Source organism: Ascaphus truei, chromosome 20 (genome assembly GCF_040206685.1).
Source record: "Ascaphus truei isolate aAscTru1 chromosome 20, aAscTru1.hap1, whole genome shotgun sequence".
Lineage (NCBI taxonomy): Eukaryota > Metazoa > Chordata > Amphibia > Anura > Ascaphidae > Ascaphus > Ascaphus truei.
Genome location: NC_134502.1, coordinates 9997303 through 10011545, shown reverse-complemented (window position 1 = coordinate 10011545; position 14243 = coordinate 9997303). Strand labels below are relative to the sequence as shown.

The window sequence follows — 14243 nt, the reverse complement described above, 5'->3', positions numbered from 1 at the left end:
ATGTATGCCATCGGGGCCAGGTGCCTTATTTACTTTAATTTTTTCAAGCCGCTCATGAACATCTTCCTCAGTTAACCAATTGTTCACTAATATGGAGGTTGTGGCTTCCTCCTGCGGCGCTACTATTGAACTTGATTCTTCCCTGGTAAACACAGAGGCAAAGAATTTGTTTAATACCTCAGCTTTTTCCTTATCTCCAATAATCTGCCTACCCATCTTATTCTGAGGCCAGAGTCACGTGTAGTATGAATAGCCCAGATAGCTTCAACTCATTCCTGTTACAAGCACAACAAGTTCTTTGTCTTTTCTTCACTTTATTGGGGAAAGCAAAGATACACAAAGGCCCTTGTGGAAGATGGTGTTGTGAGAGAATGTCTCTATAGTGAATGTTCTTGATAGTAGGGAAAGGTGAAAAGGATGAGGCCTTGCCAGTAGAGGGGTAACAGAAACGTACTCACTCAGCCAATGTAGGAAGTAAAAGGAAGTGTGAGGGAACCTGGGTAGCAGGAATAGTCTGGGGTCAGACTATCCGTCAGCAAGGCAGAGGGGGAGGGCAGACTAGCCCATTCTGAGAGAAAGGCTGAGGTTGCTATAGCAACTCACCGACTATGACTGTGTAAACAACATGTGTATCAAAAATGTTGCCTTTTCACATGCAGCAAGCTGCTGGGACAGGGTAATTAACAGGCAGCTAAACTAGGGAGATATGAATCCCATAAGCTGCAAAGAGAGACAGAGAAATATGAAATCTTGTTCCATGACACATCTCACACTGAAAGGGTCCTATATTTTCTTTTCTCATTTTTGTTATTAAGGTACTTAAAGAACTTTTTAGGGTTGACCTTACTTTCTATTGCAATCCTTTTTTCATTATCCATTTTTGCTAATTTAATTGCCCTTTGCAATTTTTGTTACATTCCTTATAATTCTGATACGATGTCTCTGTCCCTTCTGACTTAAAGAATCTAAACGCCTTCCTCTTCTTGTCCATTTCCTCCCCTACCTGTTTATTTAGCCACATTGGTTTTGACTTATTGCTTTTATACTTATTACCCAAGGGTATACACTGATAAGTGTGCTTTTCTAACAATGTTTTAAAGACTGCCCATTTATCTTCTACATTTTTCCCTGCAAAAAATTAAAATCACACATTATGCAAACATGACCTAGTTTTGATGTCGTCTCCATTTGCAAAAGTATTATAGCTTCCTCCATCTCATCGATATTTGGTGGTTTATAGCATATCCCTACAAACATTTTCTTTATTCTTTTACCTCCACTGCTAATTTCTATCCACAAGGTCTCTACATTTTCATCATTTTCATCATTCCCTTCAAAAACATCTTGCCTTATAATAGGTTTTAGATCTGGTTTAACATATAAACATACTCCAACCTCCTCTTCTATTTGCTTGATCCTTCCGAAAAAGGGAATAACCCTCTAAATTAACTGTCCAGTCATGAGTTTCATCCCACCATGTTTCAGTAATGCCTATGATATCATACTGCTCCCTTGCAGCTATTAATTGAAGATCCCTAATTTTATCTGTCAGGCTTCTAGCAAGTATGCATTTAAGTTTTTTTTCAGCCTGTGCTATTATCTTATCTGCGCCAACTTGGTTTAAGTATTTAAAAGTTTTCTAGTATTATCTGTATATAATATGGGTGTTTCACTACTTGTCAAACTCGCACTTGCCCCCATTCCACCTCCATAACCCCTTGTTTCCTCATCTATTCTATTTAGTTCATTATCTGTTTCATCCCCCCCCCTACCCCCATCCTAGTTTAAACTCTCCTCCAACCTTTTTAGCATTCTCCCCCCCAGCACAGAAGACCCCTCTTCATTGAGGTGCAATCCGTCCCTAGAATATAGATGGCACCTCTCAGAAAAGGAGTCCCAGTGCTCTAAAAACCCCAAACCCTCCTTCCTACACCACTTTCTTAGCCATGCATTAACCTCCCTAATGGCACTGGTAGTATATCAGAAAATACTACCTTGGAGGTCCTTGCCTTAAACTTTTGGCCTAGATCCCTGAAATAATTTTTTAGGACCCTCCATCTTTCTCTAACTTTGTCATTGGTACCAACATGTACCAAGACCGCCGGGTCATTCCAGTATACTAGTATACACAGCACTTCACCTTTGCTTCATCAAGAACCATGTTGTAAACTTTGTTTTTTCTCTCTCTCTTTATTTTTTGAGGTGTGCTGATTTTTTCCTGGACACAATTTCACATGGAACTGGGATCAGTTCCTCTTTCATGCAGCACTCATTTATTTAGTTATTTTGTTTATTATAGACCACCGCATTGATAGCTCTTCCTTTGTATATTGTAACATTAGAGCGCAGGGAGTTATACAGCACAGGCTGTCACATTAGAGTGCAGGGATAAGCAGGAAAGCCTTGTAGGTCCCACTAGAGAGCAGGCAGTCGCAGAGGGCAGACACTCACGGCATCGGCTGGGCTTGTCCATATCCGTCCAGCTCCCGTCCCGCTGGCACTTTCGTACCTTGGGACCGGAAATCTCGAGGTCCCCGCGGCAAACAAACTCAATCTCATAATCTACAGGGAGAGTCTCAACCGCTTTCACTTGAGAGAGTGTCAGGCCCCGATACCGTATCCCTCCATCACGAGGAGGGTGTATAATACGACATCCTGGGGGAGAGGGCGACAGAAAGATTAACGTGTTAAATCAATTCCACCTGGATTGAACCCAAATAAATCAGACAGCACCCTTGAGGATGGTCTATTTTCCTGTGCTGTCTCTTTCTCTCTCCCCCTTTCTCCATATCGCCCTCCCTTCATCTCCTAACTAATCTTCCCCTCATCCTCCTATCCCCACACTCCCATCAATCTCGATTTTCCCATGTTGTGTTATCCTCACCCTTTTACAACTCTCTCCTCACCTGTTGTGTTATCCCCGCCCTCCCATCACTCTCCCTCCTCACCTGTTGTGTTATCACCACCCTACCACCACTTTTCCTCCTCATCTGTTGGGTTATCCCCACCCTCCCATCACTCTCCCTCCTCATCCGTTTTGTTATTCACACCCTCCCATCACTCTCCCTCCTCACTTGTTGTGTTATCCCTACCCTCACATCAATCTCCCTCCTCACCTGTTGGGTTATCCCCACCCTTCAATCACTCTCCCTCCTCACTTGTTATGTTATCCTCACCCTTCTACCACTCTCCCTCCACACCTGTTGTGTTATCACCACCCTTCCACCACTTTTCCTCCTCACCTGTTGTGTTATCCCCACCCTCCCATCACTCTCTCTCCTCACATGTTGTGTTATCCCCACCCTCCCATCACTCTCCCTCCTCACCTGTTTTGTTATCGTCACCCTTTTACCTCTCCCTCCTCACCTGTTGTGATATCCCCACTTTTCCATCACTCTCCCTCCTCGCCTGTTTTGTTATCCCCACACTTCCATCCCTCTCCCTCTTCACCTGTTGTGTTATTCCCACCCTCCCATCACTCTCCCTCCTCACCTGTTGTGTTATCCCCACCCTCCCATCACTCTCCCTTCTCACCTGTTGTGTTATCCTCATCCTTTTATCACTCTCCCTCCTCACCTGTTGGGTTATCCCCACCCTTCAATCACTCTCCCTCCTCAAATCTTTATTTTATAAAACTAATTTTTATAAATTCACGATGAGCGTTGTGCGCTGTGTTTTGTTTTGTTGTCTCTAGATACCCAGGGTCCTGGGCTCCCCTACGTACAGCAGCAGACGCTCTCTTAGTGATTGGTAACATAAGTTTATCAGTACTATCACTTACTCACCATCTATTTGGGTTATTTGGTGTATCAATATTCATTATCACGTTTTTGCACAATTTTTATGAATATTTTTATTTGCGCACCAGTTTGTTATTGTTATTTGTTCACTACCTTGCTCTAGGGTGCTGCATAATTTGTTCCTTTAATTTGTAGTAACATCTGTGGTTTGGTTCTGCAGTTAATTAGCAAACATGGTGTGGAGTTTACTTAAATCCCGAGAAAAGCGCCAGAAGGAGTTTGACCGTATGTTTGCAGATGAATCTAGCAAATATGTAGAGGGTTATCAAAGGAGGATCATTTTAAAAATTTAGAGAAACTTTTATTGGTTGACAATAAACTCTGCAAAATCACCTGTACCGATGAGGAGAGGTGGATTAGCGGGCACTACGATGCAGGAAAAAACTGCTGAGGCTGGACTGTGCTGTAAATTGTTTCCTTTATTCAAACATGGATAAAAAAGAGGAGGGGAAACATACCCCTGCACCTCTAACGCGTTTCACCCGGCGATTGGGCTTTTTCAAAGAGTAACATTACCCGTGCGTGAGACACTGAAATACCGGAAGTAAACCAGACGTGACGTCACTCAGCCAATGAACTGCGAGTATACCACAGATGGCATGATGGGAACCTGCATTCGTGGCTGATGTGCGCTCGCGCGAGATACAAAGGCATCAGTGTCATGCGCAATAGAGACTAATAAGTTAAAAACAAAGACTATTCGGTTTGCAATCCATTGTAACCATAATTGCAGTTTGTTTTGGTTAATCATTAAACCTCAAGTCCCAAACATATGGTGACATATATGTGATAGTATATACAAAAAAGTGTTCATTGATTAATTTGTTTTTATAACTGCGGATAGCAAACTTATGATTACAATGATAAATTAAAAACAAGTAAAATCAAGGGTTAATAATAGATATTTCCAATACATTAATATTCAAGTTCTTAATTTCCATATAAACAGTGCATATTTCAGAAGTTCAATTAAATCATAATTAAATTCTAATAGAAAATATTATTAATGACAATAACACCAGTGCAACTTATATTCAATGCTAATACAATTGTAGCAATGACTTCCAAACAATTCTTCCATGAAGCTATAATCTATTTATATTCTGAAAAATGTTTAGATCATAATAAACAACACCAATATGAACACTAAAAACCTCAATTAGTAATGTGTTCTCGAGGGAAAGAAATTGGGTAGCTAGGAGGGAAGAGGAAAAATAGGGGGGGGGAAGGGGAGTGGGGGAAAGGGAAAAGGGAGGGGGAAGGGGGGAGGGAGGGGTGAGGGGGGAGTGGGGGGAGAGGGGGAAAAGGAGAAGGAGAAGGGAACACGAATTGCAGATATAATCAAAAGTACAATTACAAAATACAAAATACTCAGTGTTGCCATGATACAAACATGTAGGATCATAAAGTGATTGGTATAATGCAGGTTAAATTATCAAGGTACAAGAAGCATTAAATGTGGTCCAGGGTGTCCTATCATATTGAATAATTTTATCTATCATATGAAAAGAGAGATATGTTGGAACAAGGGGATACACTAGGACAATAATTCTATTATAATATATATAAAGTGATATCATTAGTATTCAACCATTCTTTTTAACATATGTACATATGTGTGACTCCTAATGTTCAGGCACATTAATTGTTATTAAAGATGGTGTGTTGTGGCCAAGTCACATAGGTGAGCAATATACATAAGAACATATATGTACAAAGGTTCCCAATGTCAAGAGTATATGATGTTAAAGATTTTAAAGAAAATGTTTTATCTCCCAGTCAACGTTGACACCTCGGGGTGTCATGGTATCCAATGTGAAGATCCAGAACATTTCCTTTTGATTAAGGATGTTCTGACGATCTCCACGTCGGACTGGGAGTGGAATGTGTTCTATCCCACTAAAAGTGAGAAGATCTAACTTCCCTTTTGGACATTCCAAGAAATGTCTTGCCACTGGGAACCTCTGATCTTTGTTCTTTATGCTTCTAATATGTTCCATTATTCGAAGCTTTAATGGACGTATTGTTCGCCCTATGTAGCTCATGCCACAACCACATGTCAAGATATATACCACATAGTTAGTATTACATGTGATAAAACTCCTCAATCTGATTTTGTTTTTGTTTACTTTTGAATGTATTACCTTAATAGACTTGGCATAAGTGCAAACTTTACAAAAACCACATTTGAAGAAACCTGTTGGAGGAACAAAACCCCTAGTCTTTGTCTGTGGTTTTATGTACATACTAGGTGAAATATAATTTGACAGGGTTTTGGCTTTTTTAAATACAAATTTTGGTAATTCCTCAATATATGGCTTAAGTTTGTTGTCCAATGACAAGATGTTCCAGTGTCTAGCTACAATAGAGCGGATGGAGTTAGCTTGTCGACTGTGTTGTGTAATAAAGTACAATGGTGTTGAAGCTTTTTTACAATCTATTTTTTTCTTTTTTCTCAATAAGTTAGTACGTGGAGTATGAAAAGCATACTCGAACGCCTTTTGTAAGTCCATTTTGCAGTATCCCCTGTTGCAAAATCTCATGGCAAGTTCTTTTGATTGTTTTACAAATTGGTCTGTAGTTGAACAAATGTGTTTCAAACTTAAAAATTGTGCTAGACCTATTGTTATTCATTGATTCATGTCAATCTATCCAATCTGATATTTTCAGGAAGTTAAACTCAAGGAACACATTTCTTAAAGCAGATAGTGGCCATCCACGCCCCTTAATCAAAGGCATACCAAAAGCTCAATTTTTAAGGTTGAAACGCATTTGTTCAACTACAGACCAATTTGTAAAACAATCAAAAGAACTTGCCATGAGATTTTGCAACAGGGGATACTGCAAAATGGACTTACAAAAGGCTTTCGAGTATGCTTTTCATACTCCACGTACTAACTTATTGAGAAAAAAGAAAAAAATAGATTGTAAAAAAGCTTCAACACCATTGTACTTTATTACACAACACAGTCGACAAGCTAACTCCATCCGCTCTATTGTAGCTAGACACTGGAACATCTTGTCATTGGACAACAAACTTAAGCCATATATTGAGGAATTACCAAAATTTGTATTTAAAAAAGCCAAAACCCTGTCAAATTATATTTCACCTAGTATGTACATAAAACCACAGACAAAGACTAGGGGTTTTGTTCCTCCAACAGGTTTCTTCAAATGTGGTTTTTGTAAAGTTTGCACTTATGCCAAGTCTATTAAGGTAATACATTCAAAAGTAAACAAAAACAAAATCAGATTGAGGAGTTTTATCACATGTAATACTAACTATGTGGTATATATCTTGACATGTGGTTGTGGCATGAGCTACATAGGGCGAACAATACGTCCATTAAAGCTTCGAATAATGGAACATATTAGAAGCATAAAGAACAAAGATCAGAGGTTCCCAGTGGCAAGACATTTCTTGGAGTGTCCAAAAGGGAAGTTAGATCTTCTCACTTTTAGTGGGATAGAACACATTCCACTCCCAGTCCGACGTGGAGATCGTCAGAACATCCTTAATCAAAAGGAAATGTTCTGGATCTTCACATTGGATACCATGACACCCCGAGGTATCAACGTTGACTGGGAGATAAAACATTTTCTTTAAAATCTTTAACATCATATACTCTTGACATTGGGAACCTTTGTACATATATGTTCTTATGTATATTGCTCACCTATGTGACTTAGCCACAACACACCATCTTTAATAACAATTAATGTGCCTGGACATTAGGAGTCACACATATGTACATATGATAAAAAGAATGGTTGAATACTAATGATATCACTTTATATATATTATAATAGAATTTTTGTCCTAGTGTACCCCCTTGTTCCAACATATCTCTCTTTTCATATGATAGATAAAATTATTCAATATGATAGGACACCCTGGACCACATTTAATGCTTCTTGTACCTTGATAATTTAACCTGCATTATACCAATCACTTTATGATCCTACATGTTTGTATCATGGCAACACTGAGTATTTTGTATTTTGTAATTGTACTTTTGATTAGATCTGCAATTCGTGTTCCCTTCTCCTTTTCCCCCTCTCCCCCCACTCCCCCCTTCCCCCTCCCCCCCTTTCCCTTTCCCCACCCCCACTCCCCTTCTCCCCTTCCCCCCCCCCTATTTTTCCTCCATTCCTCTTCCCTCCTAGCTACCCAATTTCTTTCCCTCGAGAGCACATTACTAATTGAGGTTTTTAGTGTTCATATTGGTGTTGTTTATTATGATCTAAACATTTTTCAGAATATAAATAGATTATAGCTTCATGGAATAATTGTTTGGAAGTCATTGCTACAATTTTATTAGCATTGAATATAAGTTGCACTGGTGTTATTGTCATTAATAATATTTTCTATTAGAATTTAATTATGATTTAATTGAACTTCTGAAATATGCACTGTTTATATGGAAATTAAGAACTTGAATATTAATGTATTGGAAATATCTATTATTAACCCTTGATTTTACTTGTTTTTAATTTATCATTGTAATCATAAGTTTGCTATCCGCAGTTATAAAAACAAATTAATCAATGAACACTTTTTTGTATATACTATCACATATATGTCACCATATGTTTGGGACTTGAGGTTTAATGATTAACCAAAACAAACTGCAATTATGGTTACAATGGATTGCAAACCGAATAGTCTTTGTTTTTAACTTATTAGTCTCTATTGCGCATGACACTGATGCCTTTGTATCCCGCGCGAGCGCACATCAGCCACGAATGCAGGTTCCCATCATGCCATCTGTGGTATACTCGCAGTTCATTGGCTGAGTGACGTCACGTCTGGTTTACTTCCGGTATTTCAGTGTCTCACGCACGGGTAATGTTACTCTTTGAAAAAGCCCAATCGCCGGGTGAAACGCGTTAGAGGTGCAGGGGTATGTTTCCCCTCCTCTTCTTATCCATGTTTGAATAAAGGAAATAATTTACAGCACAGTCCAGCCTCAGCAGTTTTTTCCTGCATCGTAGTGCCCGCTGATCCACCTCTCCTCCTCGGTACAGGTGATTTCGTTTTGTCTGCACTCAGCAAAGGAGCACACAGACCCGGAAACACATGGACATATGTGAGTACATTACTGTTTAATGAGAGCTGCCCCAGGTTCATTGGTTTATTTTGTTCTCGGATGTTTATGAGAGGTCTGGGAGGGTTCCAGGACTTCCCCCATACAACTCTCTTCATCCTTGCTAGACCGTGTTCCATCTAGGGGTTAATGCCTCCAGCTTCAAGCATGTATTAAGGACATTATGTGATCCGGTTTGCAGTGAGTCATTCTCATTTTTTCATGAGTGAGTTAATGCTCTGTAGCACTAGTCAATTGGGGTACTCCACCTCAATATTTTTTCTTGTGTGACAACAAACTCTGGTTGGAAAAAACTACCCTCCAGAGATATATTGATTGTGGTAGGATCCCAAGGGGGTTACGGATTTTAAAATCTCCTACATTTGGCAAAGACAATAGTCATTTTATTAAAGAATGGACAGAATACTTGATGAGTGTTCCTTTGAATTAATGCGTTTGATTATTTATGAACTTAATAAATCTCTCACAATAATTGAAAAAGAAGTAGTCCAGGCTATTAAAATTTGAACTGAAAAGTAAATTGGAGAATACAGGTGAAGAAATTATCAAAATTAAACACAGTAAATTCTATCGTGATAAAAAAAAGACTATGACACAGGGAAAGAAAGAGACTGGGGAAAGGATGAAGCAAGAGGAAGGATGATTGACCGTGTATATGTTCCCAATTCCAGAAAAGGAGATGGATCTTATCCTGCTAGATCTAAAACACCTAGGCCTGATAGGCCTCAAGGTCATTGGGTACATGCACAGGGCAAAAAACATGGTAAATGTACGAATAAACCAAAAGGGGGGTATGAGGGTCCACGCAGGGATCGCTCTTACCATGAACGCAAGAATCATTATCAACAAAGTCATAAAAATCAGAATAATAATGCTGAATCTCGCTTTCATGGGGAGAGTGATAGCTATCAATATGAGAATAGGACCCATAGCATCAAAACCCCTTTGCCTACCAAAACTACTAACCAAAAATCCCCCTCTGTGTTCCATTTTTTAGAATCTCTGAGGAGCAGATTCCTTTCCCCTATAGAGAAACCGGACAAGATATTTGAAATTAAAAGCGAAAGCTCCAAGCTCAGACAAAACAAAGACAAAACGAGCTTCGTCAGGAAAAGAGGGACAAGAGGAGGAGCCAGAGTGCAAAAAAAAAGAGATCAATACAGAAGAGGGTCTTTAATCTGTCCTCCACCATTGTGACGGAAGATCAAAAAACAGTATTAAGTAGAGGTCTCACTTTTTCCAAATCTAGTGGACCTGATGGGTTCCAATTATATAAAGATCTGCATAAGTTTATAAGAAATGTTACACTGAAGAGACACGTCATTAAAATAGACCAAGAGACAAATATAAAAATACCAGAAGTAGACACTGTGGCCGTTTTGTGAAACATGGGGGAAGGATTAGAATGTAAACACACACCATTTAAACCCCAGATTCACGTTTTATCCAGCTCAATCGAAGGGACGCCATGTGGAAACATGTTTTAATATGGTCAACAGCGATTTCCTCAAATTGACTAGAACATTCAAAATCTAAAAACATTAAACATAATTTGAGTTTTAATGAAAATTTAGCAATGATATGTTTAAAAGATAATTCTAATTTGATTATAACACAAGCCGACAAAGGAGGCGGTGTGGTCCTCCAGGTTCGGAAAGATTATGAGGCCGGGGCCCACCGCCTCCTTGGGGATTCTGCTTTATATATTAAGATTGCAAAAGATCCTACAGTGGAGTTTACAGCTCTCCTTAAAGCACTATTAGATGAAGCTATGGATGATTTGGTACTATCAAAGCTAGAGTTCGATTTTCTATACTCAGAGTGACCTAGAGTACCTATTTTTTACCACTTGCCCAAGCTTCATAAGTCATTGAATAACCCACTTGGTCGACCTATCATTTCGGGTATTCAATCGCTCACATCCAATCTTTCTCAATACATAGATTTTTTTTCTACAAGGTTAAGTAGCTAAATTGCCCTCGTATCTGAAAGATACTTCAGGTGTTTGCCAATTTTGAATGGAAGAAGTCATTTAGATGGCTGACCTGTGATGTACAGGAATTGTACACTCACATCCCGCATGATAAAGATCTTTTTTAGAGGTTGATTGTTCACTACATCCCCTCAATGCAGAGTTTATCTTGAGGTCGACTGAATTCATACTGACCCACAATTACTTTATGTTTCTCTCCCAGTTTTTCCTGCAGGTTTGCGGAACTGCGATGGGGACACGGTTTGCCCCCAGTTTCGCAAACCTGTATATGGGAAACTGGGAGAGACAAAGGATCTGGACCAACAATCCTTTTAACCAGAATGTCGTCGTTTGGCGTCGCTATATCGATGACATTTTGTGTGTGTGGGATGGTGGTGGGAAAGAGATGGAAGAATTTGTCGAATACCTAAATGACAATGACATGAATTTAATCTTCAGCCATACTTCTGATGTCAGCTCTATCAATTTTCTTGATCTTAATCTAATTGCTACTGATAATAGAGAAATACATACAAAGGTTTTCTTTAAAGAAGTAGACGCAAACAATCTACTTATGACCTCTAGCAACCATAAAAGATCTTGGATTTCTAACATTACCAGGGGCCAATTTGTTAGAATTAAGAGACATTGCAGTACAGTACTGTTGAAGATTTTGAGGAGCAGGCAAACTTACTATTTCATAAATTTATTTAAAGTGTGTACCCTGAAAAAGGTCTATTACAGGATTTAGACAAAGTTAGAACTACACTGTATGAATAGGGATCTAATGATCGTACCAAGGGACAAGAATGTATCTTTAGATTCCACTGGGCGACTAGAGGTTCGATTCATTACTACATTTAATTCTGTTAATGGCCAAATTGAGGAGATCTTTAAAAAGCATTGGGCAATTTTGAGTAAGGATACGATTCTTGGAGATCACATTTCACAATCACCCAAATTTATTTATAGAAGAGCTAAGAATTTTAAAAATACACTAGCTCCGATTGATATTAACCCACCTAGTAATACTAGAGTGAGGTTATGGTTAAATAAACCCATTGGTAATTTTGTCTGTGGTAACTGCTCCCTATGTAGATACTTACACGGAGATAGGAAAACATTTAAATCGGCTGTAACTAAAGAGGAATTCAAAATTGAGGAATTTATAAATTGCAATTCAACCCATGTGATATACCTTATCGAATGTGCATGTAAGATTCAATATGCAGGCCACACAAAGAGGTATTTAACAGTGCGGATTCAAGAGCACATTAGGAACATTCAACACGGATATGAAAAGCATAGTTTGTCTCAGCATTTCCTAGTGCATCACAATAGGGATCCATCTTCTCTTAGATTCAAGGGCATTAAGATTGTCCCTATAGGAAGGAGAGGTGGAGATAGAATTAAAAATCTCTCTGTACAAGAAACCTTCTGGATATATCAGTTGGAGTCTCATGTCCCTAAGGGGTCAAATGAAGATGTAGATATCTGGTCTCTTTATTGATCTATGTCTTTGTTTATCGTGGTATTTAATATTGAATTGTTATTAACCCTGTGTTTTTTTCTTTCAGAATTTGCACTGATTATATTTTCTTGCCATCTGTTTTTATTGTATTTTACGCCAATTTATTTTTTAATTTAAAGTTTGCTTTAGAAACTTTAAGCAATTGTATTAAAGATATTGATCTAAGTAATGTTTTAACTTGACATGCAGCTGTGTGGACCTAACTCAGCGCGTGGTGATTTGCCAGTATGTATTTGGCAATTAGCCAATCATAGGTACTTGAGTGGTATTTATTCTGAACGTTTGTTCACCATTTTTTTAACCCCTGATGAAGTAGCCAGCAGTGCTACGAAACGCGTTGGAAGCTACCACTCAACAACCTATCTTACTCTTTTATGATTATTGAGGTTACTGTACGGTTTGTGTCCTTCCATGAGAACACCACGCTACGTGTGTATCTCCCCCATTGACGCAAGCGCCGTGACGTCACCATTCCCCGACGGTGCACAGTGAGGTGCTGAGAGTCAGGCGACAGACGCTGTTACACGGCTTTGAGTCTGTTACACTCTGACTCCATTGAGTGCTTTTTGCATCATCCTGGACTCTGGGACTGTTTTTAAAGGACTGCCTGAACACTGGACCAGCTGTATACCGGCTGTTACTCTATATCTGCTAGAGCTGCACGATATGAAGCAAGATCTTTGATGACATCATCCCTTTGCAGTTCCAGGTCGCATTGAGCGGTAACAGCTACATTGTAGCTATACTGCACCGACACACTTTATTCGAGCAAATACCCAGTTTGTACCTGGCAGATACCTGGAATGCGCCGCTCCTCACCTCTGACAAGCCCCGTTGCGTTTGCCTTCCCAGCCTGGGTTCATGCCTGGCTGACGGGCGGCTGATCTGTTAAATGATAATGATTAGGATTTAATAGGCTGCAATGCTTCGCGTGTCTACCAGATGGCATAAATTCATGAATTGTAATGCAGTATATATATATATGTACTGTGCAGTATTGCAGCCAGCGGGAAAAAAATGCTTCAATCCCTGCCGGAAAATAACTCAATGCACTCGGGCAGAAAACAGTCACAAACCTCAATACACCCGGGTATACCCGAATTCGTGGGACTAGCCGAGCTCGAATAAAGTGTGTCGCCAGTGTACGTGCCTGTTTACCTTATCTTTGATGTACGCAGAACCTTGAAATCTTTATTTTATAAACACTGTTTTTTTTTATAAATTCACGATGAGCGTTGTGCGCTGTGTTTTGCTTTGTTGTTTCTAGATGAAGGGGTTAAAATTATATGTCAGCTCTACAAGTCTCAGGGATTGAAAGGGTTAACATAATCTGCTTGCTTTATCCTTCTTATATGAGCTGTTCCAGTACTGAGAGAATTAACTCACTGTGCTAGTTGTAATCTTTATTTACTTCTGTTGTTCTCAGTTTGTCTTTCATACAATAGCAAGAGCTGTAAAATGTCCCAAACAGGACAGCTGCATGCTCTTGATAAAACATTCCCTGTATTTCTCTTTGTAATGTAGAAGTAGAAACTGTCGGCCAAACACAAGCAAGATGTAATGATTTACTAATGCTTTGTCCAAAGACACAGATACATAACCTCTACAGAAACTTGTTATTTCTCACATTGTTAAACATGATATGTTATGTATTAACATGCCCTTGGTTTTCTGTATAAATGTCGGGGCACAACTGAATAAAACTTTGACGTGTGGAAGCAGCAGCCCTGTTGTCTGCCTCCTAGCTTCCCGGGCTCGTATTTGTCTGTGTTTCGGAGACTGCTAAACCAGTGCTGTCCAAATCACTAGGTTGAGTGAAGTGATTCCTTCCA

The 14243-nt window shown here is 39.3% G+C and overlaps 1 protein-coding gene across 8 annotated transcripts in view; it reads right to left on the bottom strand.

The window, feature by feature from the left end:
- The window catches only part of GABBR1 (gamma-aminobutyric acid type B receptor subunit 1), a 136298-nt gene that overhangs the window by 94785 nt on the left and 27270 nt on the right, over window positions 1-14243 (bottom strand). For 7 of the 8 annotated variants that reach the window (XM_075577994.1, XM_075577988.1, XM_075577990.1 and 4 more), the window contains one exon: window positions 2452-2655. In XM_075577994.1, the coding sequence (XP_075434109.1) occupies window positions 2452-2655 (204 nt within the window). Of the gene's footprint in view, window positions 1-2451; window positions 2656-14243 lie in introns of those variants that run through there. The other variant, XM_075577995.1, reaches the window with a different exon arrangement.